The 17,270-nt window shown below is 43.6% G+C and overlaps 1 protein-coding gene across 1 annotated transcript in view; it reads left to right on the top strand.

Annotated features, from left to right (window-relative positions):
- Positions 1–17,270, top strand: part of LOC106575065 (AT-rich interactive domain-containing protein 1B) — a 304,921-nt gene that overhangs the window by 243,695 nt on the left and 43,956 nt on the right. The window contains exons 6-8 of the mRNA XM_045714993.1: positions 103–189; positions 3,189–3,386; positions 17,250–17,270. The exon at positions 17,250–17,270 is cut by the window's right edge and continues 295 nt beyond it. Coding sequence (XP_045570949.1) covers positions 103–189; positions 3,189–3,386; positions 17,250–17,270 — 306 coding nt within the window. The remainder of the gene's footprint in view (positions 1–102; positions 190–3,188; positions 3,387–17,249) is intronic.

Below are 17,270 nucleotides of genomic sequence, written 5' to 3'. Positions count from 1 at the left end.
TTCGGCCTGTTTACTGAGTGGTGTTACCATAAAATATGTCCCCTCTTTCTGTGCTGATAGTATGGGGCTCACTGTATTCGGTCCTCCTCTGTTTTACCACAGGTTCCCAGATGGCCCCCCAGACTACTGGCAGCATGTTGGATGTTCCCCACCCCCCCTTGACCCAGTCCCCCATGCCTCAGGAAAGGGGTAAGTCTGACCACTAAGTAAGTGTGTACGTGTGTGTGTGTGTGTGTGTGTGTGTGTGTGTGTGTGTGTGTGTGTGTGTGTGTGTGTGTGTGTGTGTGTGTGTGTGTGTGTGCGCATGCGTGTGTGTGTGTGTGTGTGGGTGCGTACATACGTATGTGTGTGTGTGTGTGCTTGCTTGTATATGTGTGTGTTCTTGTGTATTGTGTGGTAATTGCAGATTAATGCCCACCTGTGTGTTGAGCAAAGCTGTAGATCTGTGCTGAGTGGAGCCGTAGCGGATGAGCCTGGGGACAGCTAGTAACAGTAAAGCTTCTCAGCGTGTGTGTGTGTGTGTGTGTGTGTGTGTGTGTGTGTGTGTGTGTGTGTGTGTGTGTGTGTGTGTGTGTGTGTGTGTGTGTGTGTGTGTGTGTGTGTGTGTGTGTGTGTGTGTGGAGTCTATGTGTGTGTGTGTAGAGTGTGTGTAGAGTGTGTGTGTGAGAAGGCATTAGCCTCCTTCTCAGTAATGCTGGCATTGTTTCCCACTGTGGGACAAAGGCAGGATGTGACATCATGTCCAGAGGTACAGGGTGTTCTATACCTGGGCTATTACCAGTTACAGGGGTTGGCATTGTGTACTGGGAGGTGTACACACACACACACACACACACACACACACACACACACACACACACACACACACACACTCCTTAAAGGGGGGTCATGTCAGGCTAAACTTATATTCTACACAGTTCCCATTGCCCCTCCTGTTCCCACCATGCATGTTCTGATCCAATTAATGATGTATAATGGGCTGATTGCTCAGTAGGTACCGAACAAACACCCCACCAGCAGGTTCCCAGGGAGGGGCTGGTGGAGAGGTGATTTATTACTGGATTAGTGGTCAGCTCAGGTCAAGGAAACAGTGGTTAAACCTTAACTGTTATGATCTGGCAATCAGTAAACCCTATGTTCTAAATGAGGTATGGAGTCTTTAAAGTGGATCCACTTACGACTTGCAGAGGTGATTATTTGTCATATGCAGCGTTAGTTATTGCTGTGATAGCAGAGGCTGTCGAGATACTGTGTATTACGTACAATGAATGGTCGCTGATTAAGGCTTCCACTGAACATCTTTCTACAACGGCCATGAGTTGTAATGAGTTCAGGGGAAAAGTTCATCTCTTAAATGGGGCAAATGACATTCAATCTTAGTGATTACTACCATAGAACCACCCAGTGAAAAACAACATTGTCCCTGTAGGTGTGTTTAAAAACAGGATGATGAGTAGTTCCATGCTCCTCTACAGCTCACCAAGGACCAGTTAACATCTGAGAGAGAGAGAGAGAGAGAGAGAGAGAGAGAGAGAGAGAGATGCAAAGCTGTTATACTTATTTTACATAAAACATAACATTTAAATAAATGTAATGCTGTGCTCCATGTGGCCCAGCAAGCACAGTGGTTAACATAATACTGTTTAGAATATGTGATTAAATCCCATGGTTCAAGTGCCTGCTCCTAAGAGCATCTCTCATTTCTATAAATCCTGCTGAATGTCCCTTTTCTCCCTCCGCTCTCTCTCTCTCTATCCACCTCTGTCTGTTGTTGTTGTCCAGCTAAAAGCCTCTACTTTCTCTGCCAGCCTGCCTCTCTGATTCGCTGCCTGCCTGCTTGGCTGGGGAGAGGAGGGAGTGCGGAGGGAAAAAATCCTTGAATGCGTTATTTGCTTTTAGCAACTGTCTGCACAATGTGCCACTCTCCATCCATTTTCCAGGCAATTTAGAATGCAGTATTACAGTGTTTTCAGAATCCTTTACGATAATGGAAGTTAAACATTACAATAATGTTCCCCTTAAACCCATGTTCACAGCCCAAGCACTTTCAGGCCTCTCTCCCTTCCACAGCCTCCTCACACGCTCTCTTGCTCTCTCAGCAGAATACGCCGACATGGAGAGAGATAAATGTTGTTTCCATCTCTGGCCTGCCTTAATAACCCCACTCAGTAAAGATCTGGACTGTATCCCTGTATAGCATCTCAGTGTAGTGGATCTGTGTGTGTGTGTATGTGTGTGTGTGTGTGTGTGCGTGCGTGCGTGTGTGTGTGTGTGTGTGGTTGCGTGCGTGCGTGCGTGAGCCGAGCCCAGCACAGCCGATCCATTTAAAGGCAATCCAGAATATTAGAGAGGAGAAGGCCTCTATCTCTTCTGATTGGCTACAGTGCCAGTGACCTTTACCATTCGAGGCAGATTGGAGACCTTTTCTCTGGCTTCACTCTCAGGTCTAGACTGTAATGAAATGGGTTGCAGTGAAGCCCTGTGAGGATCCCTTCAAATGTCAATTTGAATGGTGGAGGGAAGCCGAGCTGAGAGCCTTTTTCATGAATTGAGAGCTCATGGTTCCTGGAACAGCTTAAAATTACACAGCAGTCATGGTTAAATCACTGTTTTATTCCCCCAAGTACAGTGTGTGTGCATTTTCTGCACACATGTACACACACACACATATCACGCATACACACGCATATTACACACACATACACACACAAAAGCAGAAAGCGCAGTCGATTTTGTGTGTGTGTGTGTGTGTGTGTGTGTCTGCATTAGTTGATCCCCCTGGCCTCCATGTCGCCCAGTCCTGTCTAAATACAGTGTATAAGAACATATGGCCTTACTTACACATAATGCACTGCCAGCTTGCCATACTAGCAATCTGATGTCTATCTTCGAATAACAGGACCTGAAGACATTATAGAGGATTATAGTATTGTCAGAATCACCCCTGTACAACTGAACATCCGTGTTCGTCCTTCAAAGGAGACAACCATCATGTTTGTCTGGTTTTCAGTTGCAGCATTAGAGGGAGGTTAGGAGAGAGCAGATGGGTTAATCTCCTGCATAAAGAGTGGATATTTACCTGCGTGTGTGTGTGTGTGTGTGTATGCATAGGCAGCAGAAATCATTAGCACAGTGTGTTTATAGTTCTCTCTCCTCTCTCTCTCTCTCTCTCTCTCTGTGTGTTCCAGGCTTTATGTCCAACATGCAGAGAAACCAGTCTGGCTCCCAGTTTGCACCACCACCTCAGTCGGGGCCCTCCTTGTCCCCTCACCCCTCTCCTGGTCCTGGGGGACAGATGTACCCAGGGATGGGGCCCTACCCCCATGGTGGTTCCAGTGGCCCCTATGGACCCCAGGGATCCCAGGCAAACCAGTATGGACCCCAAGGTAGGAAAACTACGTCGGTTATTCCATTATACTGATCTACGTTTAGTTAGTTAGTAACTCTGCTGTACAGAGTATGAACAGGTCATGGCTCATTAGTAAGCAGTTATCTGAATTGATCCACCTGCTGAGGAATGGCATTAGTATTTCCATGTTGTAGCAGCACTACTTGGCAGCCATATTTTATTCTCTCATAAGATTGGTATTTGAGAGAAAATGATGATGTGCAACTGTCTACATAGTATTTTGAGGAAACGAGGAAACGATAGTATTGAGATGGTTTTCCCTCTCTTGTGGCAGAGGCACCCCTCCCTCTCGCTCGCTCTTTCTCTCTCTCTCTCTCTCTCTCCCTCTCTCCCCCCTCTCTCCCCCCTCTCTCACTATGGGATTAAAGCCAAGGCTTTGTCAGAATATTCATGAAGGACTTGAACTCTAGACCCTACTCCTGCCTATTTCATTATAGGATTTAAGGCAGATTGAGGTGGTGGACCGGGCTGATAAAACATGTTTTCTGAGCACAATGTTGATGACGTTCAATCCCATTACTGGGGTCAGTGTTTTTATATTGCCCTCAGAAGAGAGTTTCAACTGCCCATTAATGTCATTAAAACCAATGTTGTCATGTTGTGACCTGTGGTAGAGTAGTGGGGAACAATAGAGAGGATGCTGCTAATCTGAGGGTGCAGTTCAATCAAACCCGTATTTTTTCCCCAGGATCAAATAAAATCAGAGAACGCTTTGAATAAAAAGCCATAGTCTGTGGTCACTCTATTTTACTGTACATTGTAAATTATAGTGTGAATTATGTCTATTTTAAGCCAGTAACCTGTCATAAATGCTGGCTACATGTTCCCCAGTCAAAAAGTCGTCTAAACATCTCAGTCATTTCAGCACTCGTGGGAAAAATAGTCAGAATGGATCTTTGCAATTAAGCTGGCTTTTAGAGTTGAGTGTTCTGGAACACGGCTTTAGAAAGCAGCAGTCAATCCCATATGTTTGCATCCGCTCTTCTGTTTCGTTCCCCTGGATGTGCACCAAAGGAAACGTTGGAGTATTAGTAATGTGTGTTTTAATGTGTCGTCGTGAGGAAAGCACCATTCATGTGTGTGTTTTTCTAATATTGCTGAGACCTTCCCATTAGTTCATGTTGATTAATATCTCTAATGCATATGGTATTTGATGTCTCTCCACCCACTCTTATCTGCTAATGTGACTTAGCTGGGATGACAGCCAGTGGCTGAGGCAGAGCAGAACAGTAATATAAAAAGTCTGGAGTCAGATGAGCATGAAACACTGCACAGCTGACAGGAGGGGTATTCTTGCCTGTGACAGGGAGAACAAGCCAAACCCTCCATACACACATATACACGCACGCACACATGCACATACACACACCTTTTCTCACTGTCTTTCTCTCTTCTTCCTCTCTCACACATACACTCAACACACAAACACACAGTCCCCTCCTGAGGAACATGTGTTGGAGTGGGTCCATGGAGCCCCCAGGCGGTTGGAGTGCTCTTACGGCGGGGGTGCGGGGTGGACTCTGAGCTCTGGTTTTTAAAGGTTTTGTTCAGGCTGGTCTGTTCAGGCTGGTCTGTCTTGGCTGGGGCCTGGGCCGAGGTGAACAGGCCAGGCAGATGCTGCTCATTGTTTTTAATGACGGCTCCATCTGCTTCGTGTCTCCCCCCGCGCCACAAAATTACTAGCCCATTAAACCAACATGGAAACGCACTCCAAGTTCCTGATCCTTGCACTGTGTTATTCTTGGCCTGTCTTGGCACTGCTAGGAGATCCAAGCCCCAGGCTGTGAACAACTGAACACACATCAGTGTGTATGTGTGTGTGCTTCAGCCAAGGATGCTCTCTTTCTGCACTCTCTCTCTCTCTCTCTCTCTCTCTCTCTCTCTCTCTCTCTCTCTCTCTCTCTCTCTCTCTCTCTCTCTCTCAGCTTACCTCACTCGCCTCTCACACACTGACACAGTGAGCTTGTACTCTGGCTAAGAACATGAAAACGGTCTCATGTTTCATTGTGTAACTTAAAGGCTACAGCATTCCTCTTTTATCATGGGAAAATGATATTACAACCTACAGCTCAGCACAAGGAAATCTGCTGCCTCCCCAGCTAATAACAAACGTTCCCACAACTTTAGAGAACGTTCTCTTAAGTCTCATTAGGTCATTAACTAATGTTATTGTGGTGTGCAAGGAATGTTTCCAAGAGACCATTCCCTTAATGTCAAATAGAACTTACCCAGAACGTGGTTACCATGTTCTCAGAATGCAACGTCCTAGACATGTTTCATGGGAACATTGCAGGAACAGTTTTGTATATCAGTTATCAGGACGTCGCCTGATGGTCCCAAAGAAACGTTCTCCCAAAATGAAACAGTTCATTACACATCACACCTTGTTAGTGTTCCCGGTTGGTGAACCACTGATTCATTCATAGTTCTTTGTCTGTTGGCAAGGTTAGAGATACTCACACACAGTGCTTTTAACATAGTATTTTCAACTTACATTTTTGACACAGATGATTACATTGTGAATGTTCATTTATACAATTATTATTATTCAAAATGTCCTCTCCTGGGATTTGAACTCACAAACACTTGGTTCACTGTATTCTGATCTTCCTGCTACAACACCGTGTCAGATATGACAGCATCTGACTTTTCTCATCATTGATTTGATTGACTTATTTCAGCAAGGGCTTTCTGTATAATTGTCTAATGTTGGTGGGCATGTTAACCTGCTTTAATGATACTCCTGAATCAGTATGATCCATAAAATAGTTTTTCTTGAGTGTACGTTTAACAAATAAAATAAAATCAAATTGTATTTGTCACATGCGCCGAATATAACAGGTGTAGACCTTACAGTGAAATGCTTACTTAAGAGCCCCTAACCAACAATGCAGTTTAAAAAATATGGATAAGAATAAGAAATAAAAGTAACAAGTAATTAAAGAGCAGCAGTAAAATAGCAATAGCGAGACTATATATATGTGGGTACCGGTACAGAGTCAATGTGTGGGGGCACCAGTTAGTTGAGGTAATATGTACATATAGGTAGAGTTATTAAAGTGACTATGCATAGATGATAACAACAGAGAGTAGCAGTGGTGTAAAAGAGGGGGGGGGCAATGCAAATAGTCTGGGTAGCCATTGATTAGATGTTCAGGGGTCTTATGGCTTGGGGGTAGAAGCTGGTTAGAAGCCTCTTGGACCTAGACTTGGCGCTCCGGTACCACTTACCGTGCGGTAGCAGAGCGAACAGTCTATGACTAGGGTGGCTGGAGTCTTTGAAAATTTTTAGGGCCTTCCTCTGACACTGCCTGGTATAGAGCTCCTGAGTGGTGCAGTGGTCTAAGACACTGCATCTCAGTGCAAGTGGCATTGCTGCAGTACCTGGTTTGAATCCAGGCTGCATCACATCCAGCTGTGATTTGGAGTCACATAGGGCGGTGCACAATTGGCCCAGTGCCGGCTGGGTAGGCTGTTCTTGACTGACTTGCCTAGTTAATAAAAAAAAATGTAGAGGTCCTGGATGGCAGGAAGCTTGGCCCCAGTGATGTACTGGGCCATATGCACTACCCTCTGTAATGCCTTGTGGTCGGAGGCAGAGCAGTTGCCATACCAGTCAGGATGCTCTTGATGGTGCAGCTGTAGAACCTTTTGAGGATCTTAGGACCCATGGTGTGCTTGACCCATGGTGTGCTTGGACCATGTTAGTTTGTTGGTGATGTGGACACGGAACTTGAAGCTCTCAACCTGCTCCACTACAGCGCCATCGATGAGAATGTGTGCATTCTCGGTCTTCTTTTTCCTGTAGTCTACAATCATCTCCTTTGTCTTGATCACATTGAGGGAGAGGTTGTTGTCCTGGCACCACACGGTCAGGTCTCTGACCTCCTCCCTATAGGCTGTCTCATCGTTGTCGTGATCAGGCCTACCACTGTTGTGTCATCGGCAAACTTAATGATGGTGTTGGAGTCGTGCCTGGCCGTGCAGTCATGAGTGAACAGGGAGTACAGGAGGGGACTGAGCACGCACCCTTGAGGGGCCCCTGTGTTGAGGATCAGAGTGGCGGATGTGTTGTTACCTACCCTTACCACCTGGGGGCGGCCCGTCCAGTGTCTGTGTTCTTTTTCCCATCTTAACCTTTTATTTTTTTTGTCCAGTCTTTTTCTTTGCAACTCTGCCTAGAAAGCCATCATCCCGGAGTCGCCTCTTCACTATTGATGTTGAGACTAGTGTTTTGCGGGTACTTTTTATTGAAGCTGCCAGTTGAGGACTTCCAGTGAGGCGTCTGTTTCTCAAATCAGACACTCTAATGTACTTGTCCTCTTGCGCAGTTGTGCACCAGGGCCTCCCACTCGTTCTATTCTGGTTAGAGTCAGTTTGCGCTGTTCTGTGAAGGGAGTAGTACACAGCGTTTTACGAGATCTTCAGTTTCTTGACAATTTCTCACGTGGAATAGCCTTAATTTCTCAGAACAAGAATAGACTGATGAGTTTCAGAAGAAAGTTCTTTGTTTCTGGCCATTTTGACCCTGTAATCAAACCCACAAATGCTGATGCTCCAGATACTCAACTAGTCTAAAGAAGGCCAGTTTTATTGCTTCTTTAATCAGGACAACAGTTTTCAGCTGTGCTAACATAATTGCAAAAGGGTTTTCTAATGATCAATTAGCCTTTTAAAATGATAAACTTGGATTAGCTAACACAACGTGCCATTGGAACACAGTAGTGATGGTTGCTGACAATGGGCCTCTGTACGCCTATGTAGATATTCCATTAAAAATCTGCCGTTTCCAGCTACAAGTTATTTACAACATTAACAATGTCTACACTGTATATCTAATCAATTTGATGTTATTTTAATAAACCAAAAATGTGCTTTTCTTTCAAAAACAAGGACATTTCTAAGTGACCCCAAACTTTTGAACGGTACTGTATATAAAAAAGAAAAAAATGGTTGGTGACAACTCCGCTAGTGCGTCTCAAACCCAGGCCATCAGCACCAATGACAAGCACCCTTGGATATGTGCTTATTGGGCCAGTCTAGTTAGGTCCTGTCCTGTCCAGAAGAAACCCTACCTCCCTAGGCACTTTTGTAGACTTAATAGGTGTAAGGCTGTAAGCAATAGCTCTGTTAAAAGTACACTCAAGAAAAACTTTTATTGATCATAGTGATTCAGGAGTATCATTAACATCATTAACTGGGGTGGCAGGTAGCCTAGTGGTTAAAGCATTGTTGCTGCAATAAGTAAGTCAAAGATGAGAATAGTCAAATTAACCTATACGTGGCAGTAAGATTTACTGATACATGACATGTAGATGGTGGTGTAGCAGAAAAATTGGTGTACTGTGGACCAAAAGGTTGTCAGTTCAAATCCCAGGTGAGCACTGTTGAATAATAATTACTGTAAAGATGATGATGTATGTCAAATATGTCAGTTGAAACTTTGCCAACTGTCTTCATCAGGGTATATTATTAAATTATTATATTATTAAATAATTGCATCTGAGCTCCTAGAGTGTGTGGCTCTTTTTCAAAGGAAAGGGACAGTGACAAAATTATTAGGGTGAGGCACATGGGCTACTACCAGCTTACTACACAACATACACTTAGTATTACTTTCTTAGCTATAGTATATATATCTCCCTGGCATATTACATAATTTATGCAGCAGCATACAATACATTTTTGGACTCACCTTGTTGTGCTGTGCCAAGTTGAACAGGAATGTGGTGTCGCGGTCCTTGTGAGAACATTTTGTCATCAAACTTTGTCATCAAAGTCTCTGGATGTATGGAAGTCTCTGGATTTATGGTGCTTTCAAGACAACTGGGAACTCGGAAAAAAACAAAGTTGAAACATGACGTTAGTGATCTTTAGGTCGGAGCACTAGAAAGATGGTTTTGAGTTGGATGACTGTTCAAAACGTATTTTCCCAGTCTGAGCTTGTTTTTTTTCAGAGTTCCCAGTTGTCTTGAACTCACTGAAGTCTGAAATTTGATGTTTTGAACACGGCAGAAGTCATGCTGGATTGACTGCATGGCCAATGTATTCAACCTTTTCTTGCCCATGGTGTTGAATGTTTATCCTTTTAAGCTTGGAAAAGAGACCCTTGAACCCAGACTTGGACCACACACTCACTCCACTGAATAGCAGGCTAGTGATTGCTTTGCAATGCTTGCAGCTTCCAAACCACTCATTGTTGAATTTGCAATCTCCAACTTGTTGTGTAATGTTTATTTCCAACGGCCAATGAGCACCGATATGTTTTGTCTATAATTTCTCTTCATATGACCAGGATTGAAAAGGACTTGCCAGTAGATTGTCAAATCAAATCAAATCAAATGTATTTATATAGCCCTTCTTAAATCAGCTGATATCTCAAAGTGCTGTACAGAAACCCAGCCTAAAACCCCAAACAGCAAGCAATGCAGGTGTAGAAGTCAATGTGATTAATGATGATGACTGCTTGTCTAGCTTCTTGCGGATCAGTGGGACGCTAGCGTCCCACCTCGCCAACATCCGGTGAAATTGCAGAGCGCGAAATTCAAAATACAAAATTCGTAATATTAAATATTCATGAAAATACAAGTGTCTTACATCGTTTAAAAGCTTATCTTCTTGTTAATCCAGCCGCTTTGTCAGACGTCAAAAAGGCTTTACGGCGAAAGCATACCATGCAATTATCTGAGGACAGCGCCCCGCATACAAAAGCATTACAAACATTTTCCAAATAAGCAGAGGCGTCACAAAAGTCAGAAATAGCGATAAAATAATTCACTTACCTCTGAAGATTTTCCTCTGTTTGTAATCCCAAGGGTCCCAGCTACATAACAAATGGTTGTTTTGTTCGATAAAGTCCTTCTGTATATCCCCAAAAAGTCAGTTTACTTGGCAAGCTTGATTCAGTAATCCACCGGTTTCCCTCGTTCAAAATGCATACAAATGAATCCCAAAAATTACCAATAAACTTCGTCCAAACAAGTCAAACAATGTTTCTAATCAATCCTCAGGTACCCTAATATGTAAATAAACGATACAATTTAAGACGGAGAATAGTATGTTCATTACCGGAGATAAATAACAAAGTGCGCGCCCTCATTCACGCGCACCTCAATACTACAGCCAAAATGGGAGCCACCTAGAAAAACTACAAATTCTAGCTCATTTTTCAAAAAACAAGCTTGAAACTCTTTCTAAAGACTGTTGACATTTACTGTAAGCCCTAGGAACTGCAATCTGGGAGGTATTCCATTGATTTTCCCATAGACAGCCATTACAATGAGTGGTGATCTCAACAACAAAAAAATATAGATGGATTCTCATCGGATTTTCGCCTGCTATATCAGTTCTGTTATACTCACAGACATTATTTTATCATTTTTAGAAACGTTAGAGTGTTTTCTATCCAATACTACCAATAATATGCATATCCTAGCTTCTGGGCCTGAGTAACAGGCAGTTTACTTTTGGCACCTCAGTCATCCAAACTTCCGAATACTGCCCCCTATCCCAAAGAAGCTAGCTTGCTAGCTAAGATTTTGAAAATATGTTGTTGACATGATAAGTCCAATCAAAGCTACGGTACATATAACGTGATTTGAGGTAATTTTAGATTTTGCGATGATGTAGTGTCCCCATAAGTGACAGAACACTGAGCCAATCACGTCGCAACTAGGGAACATTACCAACCTTTACGCTCTGTATTTTCCGCTGGCTGCCCCACCACCACCACCACAGAAAGCACTGAGCTAGGCTGAAACACCTGCATTTTGGAGCTGACTTAATCATGAAAGAAAAATAGAAACCATGTTCGTATGCAGCTTTATTAACTAAATTATTCAAAAAAAATTTAACATTGTTTACAAACTGAGATGTGACACAAATCATTGCCAAAATAACATGCAAAAGAGGCAAAAATTATAATTATTATTTTTCCTTTTGGCTAAACAGGTGGGGCTCTGCCAAGTCCTGATAACTGATACACAGAAATGTTCTTGCAATGTTTCCATGACACGTGTCTAGAACATAAATATATTATGTTCTGAGAACATGGCAACCATGTTCTGGGCATGTGCTGTTTGATATTAAGAGAATGTTCTTGTAACTCTTAACGCCAAAAGGTTTTTGCTAAAATAGATAGAATGTTACCCTAACTAACTCAAACAGGGGAAACATTACAAAAAGTTCTTTAACATTATCTAGTTGTTAATACCAAGCTCTTCTTACGGATCAAATCCCTTTAGCGGGATCGATTTGACAACAACCAGTGAAAGTGCAGGGCGCCAAATTCAAAACAGCAAAAATCTCATAATTAAAATTCCTCAAACATACAAGTATTATACACCATTTTAAAGACAAGATTCTCATTAATCCAACCACAGTGTCCGATTTCAAAAAGGCTTTACAGCGAAAGCACACCAAACGATTATGTTAGGTCAGCACCTAGTCACAAAAAAACATACAGCCATTTTCCAGCCAAAGAGAGGAGTCACAAAAAGCAGAAATAGAGATAAAATGAATCACTAACCTTTGATGATCTTCATCAGATGGCGCTCATAGGACTTCATGTTACACAATACATGTATGTTTTGTTCGATAAAGTTTATATTTATATCCAAAAATCTCAGTTTGCATTGGCGCGTTATGTTCAGTAATGTTTTGCCTCCAAAACCCCCGGTGACTTTGCAGAGAGCCACATCAATTTACAGAAATACTTGTGTGTTATGCACAGAATTAAAGATACACTTCTCCTTAATGCAACCGCTGTGTCAGATTTCAAAAAAGCTTCACGGTGAAAGCACACTTTGCAATAATCTGAGTACAGCGCTCAGACACCAAAAGAAGCTATACAGATACCCGCCATGTTGTGCAGTCAACAGAAGTCAGAAATAGAATTATAAATATACACTTACCTTTGATGATCTTCATCGGAATGCACTCCCAGGAATCCCAGTTCCACAATAAATGTTCGTTTTATTCGATAAAGTTCATCGTTATGTCCAAATACCTCCATTTTGTTTATGCATTAGGTTCACTATTACAAATGCAAGGCGCGCGCTTACTAAGTCCAGACGAAAAGTCAAAAAAGTTATACTACAGTTTGTAGAAACATGTCAAACAATGTATAGAATCAATCTTTAGGATGTTTTTATCATAAATCGTCAATAAAATTCCAACCGGACAATTCCTTTCTCTTTAGGAATGAAGATGAACTCAGCTCGCTCCCAAGGCCGCACGCGTGACTGAGCTCATGACTTTTTCTCAGACACCTGGTTCTATTAGCTTTTATTCTCTCCCCATTCACAGTAGAAGCCTGAAACAACGTTCTAAAGACTGTTGACATCTAGTGGAAGCCTTAGGAAGTGCAATATGACCCCACAGACACTGAATATTGGATAGGGAATCACTTGAAAAACTACAAGCCTCAGATTTCCCACTTCCTGGTTGAATTTTTCTCAGGTTTTCGCCTGCCATATGAGTTCTGGTATACTCACAGACATCATTCAAACAGTTTTAGAAACTTCAGAGTGTTTTCTATCCACATATTCTAATAATATGCATATCCTAGCTTCTGGGCCTGAGTAGCAGGCAGTTTACTCTGGGCACGTTTTTTCATCCGGACGTCTCAATACTGCCCCCTATCCCAAAGAGGTTAAAGGCCTCCAGTTGTTCTCTCATCTGCTCTGCAGACATGCTCTATAAGACAGTCAGTGAAAAGAGGAAACGCCTGCTGTGCCTCTCCCACACCTAACATTCCACTCTCAACCTCCACTGCTTTGGACAGCAGTTTGTGAGCCTGAACGCTTTGCTGGGCCCTTATACCTAATTCGGTTAAAGGAAAGCTCGATCCCAGGGAGCCGGAGGGGCAGTGGAGGTTTTGGGAAATGGGTTGGACTGAGTACGAAGCCCTGAGGTGCTCCAGAGCTGCTGCACCACAGACGCCCTGCTGAAAGAGATGCTGAGAGAAATACTGAGGTGGCTCTGAGAGGATCTACCTGGGGCCTCGGGCCAGAAGAGAGGGAGGGAGGGAGGGAGAGAGAGAGAGAGAGAGCGAGAGAGAGAGGGGGAGGGGGAGAGAGAGAGAGAGAGAGAGAGAGAGAGAGGGAGGGAAGAGGTGAGAGAATTTCACAGTGATAGAATGGAAAATGAAAAAATTATACTTCTACGCATAATCCGTCTCTCCAAAAAAATGATGTCATCCTTCCAATTTGTTTGTGCTCAGCAACATACTATACAGTATTTTTTATTATATTAGCCAAGCAACTCTGCCCATTCTCTACGTCCTGCAGCTGTAGAATACAGCCGCAGCCGTGTAATCTGTGTTACATTCCTCAGTGATGGTGTACACAGATTCAGTGGGCAGCTATTCTCTGGTACACAGGGTTTTTTCCTGTGGTGGCCAGGGATGGGCGAGCCGGCTGTTAGCAATGCTGCATCCATTCTGCTGAGGAAGCAGTGTCTGTAATCTGTTCGGTCACAGTCCTCCTTTTCCCGCGGGAGTGTGGGGATTAAATACAGCTCGGCAACAACGTCCTCAGAAAGGGTGACCAAGCCTGGAATTTCCATGTAATTGGTAACGCACCACAGTCTTCTCTCTGTCTCTTTCTGTGGGTTATAAATACCATACCTCCTAAAGACCACCGTATCCTGAGAGAGGAGGGAGGGTCGGGAGAACAGGAAGGTATGGAGAAGAAATTACATCTTTCTGGTGCTTTTTCTCTCTGTTTTGCTTGTAAATGTGTCTAAACAGCAAAAGGATGATCCGGTGATGATCAGCTGTTTGAATGTTGTGTGAAGGTCTGAATGAGGACAGGAGGTCACTCAGAGCGGCCCTCGATGATGTGGCGGTACTCTGGGTGAGAGATGGGCCCCTCAGTGGCTGTAGAGGGCAGAGCAGAGCAGGCAGAGGCAACACTAATCCGCCCTGAAGCAGCAGTCTGGCGCAGCACCAGCTACAGTACCAACCATCCTGAAAATTAGCTATTCTCACCCTGAAGAAGAAAATCTCACAGTTAAGCTGAATGTGGATCCTTCTCGCCCCTCGAAAAAAGCAAAACAAAACTTTATAAGATAAAAGATACACTATATATACAGAAGTATGTGGACACCCCTTCAAGGATAGGGGATTCAGCTATTTCAGCCACACCCATTGCTGGCAGGTGTATAAAATCAAGCACACCGCCATGCAATCTCCATAGACAAACATTGGCAGTAGAATGGCCTTACTGAAGAGCTGAGTGATTTCACAAGCCTAAGATTACCATGCACAATGCTAAATGTCAGTGGTGTAAAGCTCACCACCGTTGGCAGTCCAACGAGTTTGGCAGATGCCAGTAGACCACTAACTGCCCGATTGCATAGTGCCAACTGTAAAGGTTGGTGTAGGAGGAATAATGGTCTGGGGCTGTTTGTCATGGTTTGGGCTAGGCCCCTTAGTTCCAGTGAAGGGAAATCTTAACAGCAACTTTGTGGCAACAGTTTGGGGAAGGCCCTTTCCTGTTTCAGCATGACAATGCCCCCTGGCACAAAGCGAGGTCCATACAGAAATGGTTTGTCGACATCAGTGTGGAATATCTTGACTGGCCTGCACAGAGCCCTGACCGAAACACCTTTGGCATGATTTGGAATGCCGACTGCGGGCCTAATCACCCAACATCAGTGCTGACCTCACTAATGATCTTGTCGCTGAATGGAAGCAAGTCCCCTCAGCAATGTTCTAACATCTAGTGGAAAGTCTTCCCATAAGAGTGGAGGCTGTTATAGCAGTAAAGGGGGACCAACTCCATATTAATGCCCATGATTTTGGAATGTGATGCTTGACGAGCAGGTGTCCACACACTTCTGGTCATGTACTGTATATATATTTTTAAGCGTATCTCTGGTCCCCCTTAACTTGGCACTCTTAAACTGAAGATAGTCTCATAAACGTCAGTATGACTGATCAACTCTGTCCAGTTTAATGTGAATGTCCTCGTTCATACGACTCTCATGGTAACGTTTGTGTCAGTGTAAACCACAGTAGATTAGGACCCTGGCCGGGCCCTCTCGGAAACTTCACAGGCTCTGCCTCTTACTCCTTTTTTGGACAGGACCTTGGGTGCTAAAGATGGAAAAATCCAGTCGGAGTGTCCACCTAAGTCAAAACCAGAGAAGGAGAGCGAGAGCACAGCCAAGAACCACAGTGTCCACACACATACAGACACACACACAGAGAGCAGTTAGAAGCCATGGAGCAGAGCCAGGGTCCAGCCACTGTGACTGTGTGGGATGAGATAGGCCTCTGACTCAGGCGTTTCAGCTGCAGCACGTACAGTACTGTAGAACGGGAAGGAGAGAGAGGATACCACACGCCAGATGATTCCCATGGCTCTCTTCTCAACTATGTCACTGCTTTGAAAAGAGTGGAATGGTATTGTGCCTCACCTTTTACTTGCACACAGACATGTACAGAAACACACACACACACCACAAATGCACACAGGCACACCTTCCCCTATCCATGTTTTAAACATCCTCCTGTGTTTGTCTTCCATCCCCCTTTTTCTCTGAACGGTTCCCTTTTTGGAAAGTTTAAGATGGGGCCCCAAAACCCTTGACAGGTGTCAACAGTGTTCCAAATCAGCTACCTCCCCAGATACAGATCTGACTCTGCATCTCCTCCTACACTAGATTTCATCACACATTCTGAACAAATTCAACTGGAGCAGCAGAGTTTCATGGGAAATTATTTTATTTTGATTTGATATAAATCCCATCTCCGGGGGGAACTTTTTTGCTGTTGGACTCACAGGCTTATGTCATGCGGAATGTCTTTCCACTGAAGCAGCTCGAGGATACCAAAAGACATTTCCATTTTTGGAGTCAGTTCCTCACACAGAATATTTTCATTCAACTCCCTCATTCAGAGCCAAAAAAACCTTTATGTTTAAAGCGACTTGATCCCCTTTTCCAGACATATTCTCAGAGGATTAGGCTGTAAGCCCCAACTAAAGCACTCTTAATAAAATCAAAATAAATAGCCACCTTCACAAAAGGGACGCCACATTTTCTATTTTTCATGGAATTGTCCTTAGAGAAAAAGTCACGGTGGAAAGTACCCATGCCTGCTTTGTGTGCTCTGTGTGTGTGTGGAGACTCCTTTTCCAGCTGGTTCTGGACTGTGTTGAGCCAAAATGGAGGGGTTTAAGTGTGCTTTAGGAAGGCTTGTGTCGTCATGCCTGTATGGCTGCTGGGGCAGGGAGAAAGCCTTAACTGCAGATTAGAATGACTCTCAAGTGTTTCTCAGACTCATGCTTAAGCTGTGCAATTGCTCCCATGCCGATTCAGCATCCCTCCCCTCCCATAGATGTTAAATTTGCAGCCAATGTCAATAGCAAAGGCTTCAGTGAAACAAACACCTGTATCCACATCTGCATAGATGCACCCTACAGAGGCTATTGAGTCAAAAATGTCATGCTGTAGTATGTGTCAGTTTATCTGTTTTATCTGACATTTGCTTTTATTTGACATATGAAGTTTAAATCCTATAACAATGTTATCCTTGTGCTGATACGGCGTAGCTACATATTGTAATGATATGGGAATTTAGCAGATGCTTAAACCTAAAAACAAATTCAGTTGACTCGAATATAAGATGATCCTTGTGTGCCAGACTTGTAGGTTCTCCTCTGTACTGGGTGCAGAGCGATTGAGAGAAAATGTCACATGGCTTCGTGAAACTACCATAAAATAGATGACTGAATTCATTACGGTCACTATTCATGTTGAGGGATACATTTATTGTTATTGTTAACCTGGTGTCTACTCACTCCCAGATGTTCTATGTCTCCTCTCTCCTCAGGAAACTACCCACGTCCACCCA

The sequence above is a fragment of the Salmo salar genome, chromosome ssa01, assembly GCF_905237065.1.
Source record: "Salmo salar chromosome ssa01, Ssal_v3.1, whole genome shotgun sequence".
In the NCBI taxonomy this organism is placed as follows: domain Eukaryota; kingdom Metazoa; phylum Chordata; class Actinopteri; order Salmoniformes; family Salmonidae; genus Salmo; species Salmo salar.
The sequence above is the reverse complement of the archived record's forward strand: the minus strand, read 5'-3'. Positions and strand labels throughout refer to the sequence as shown.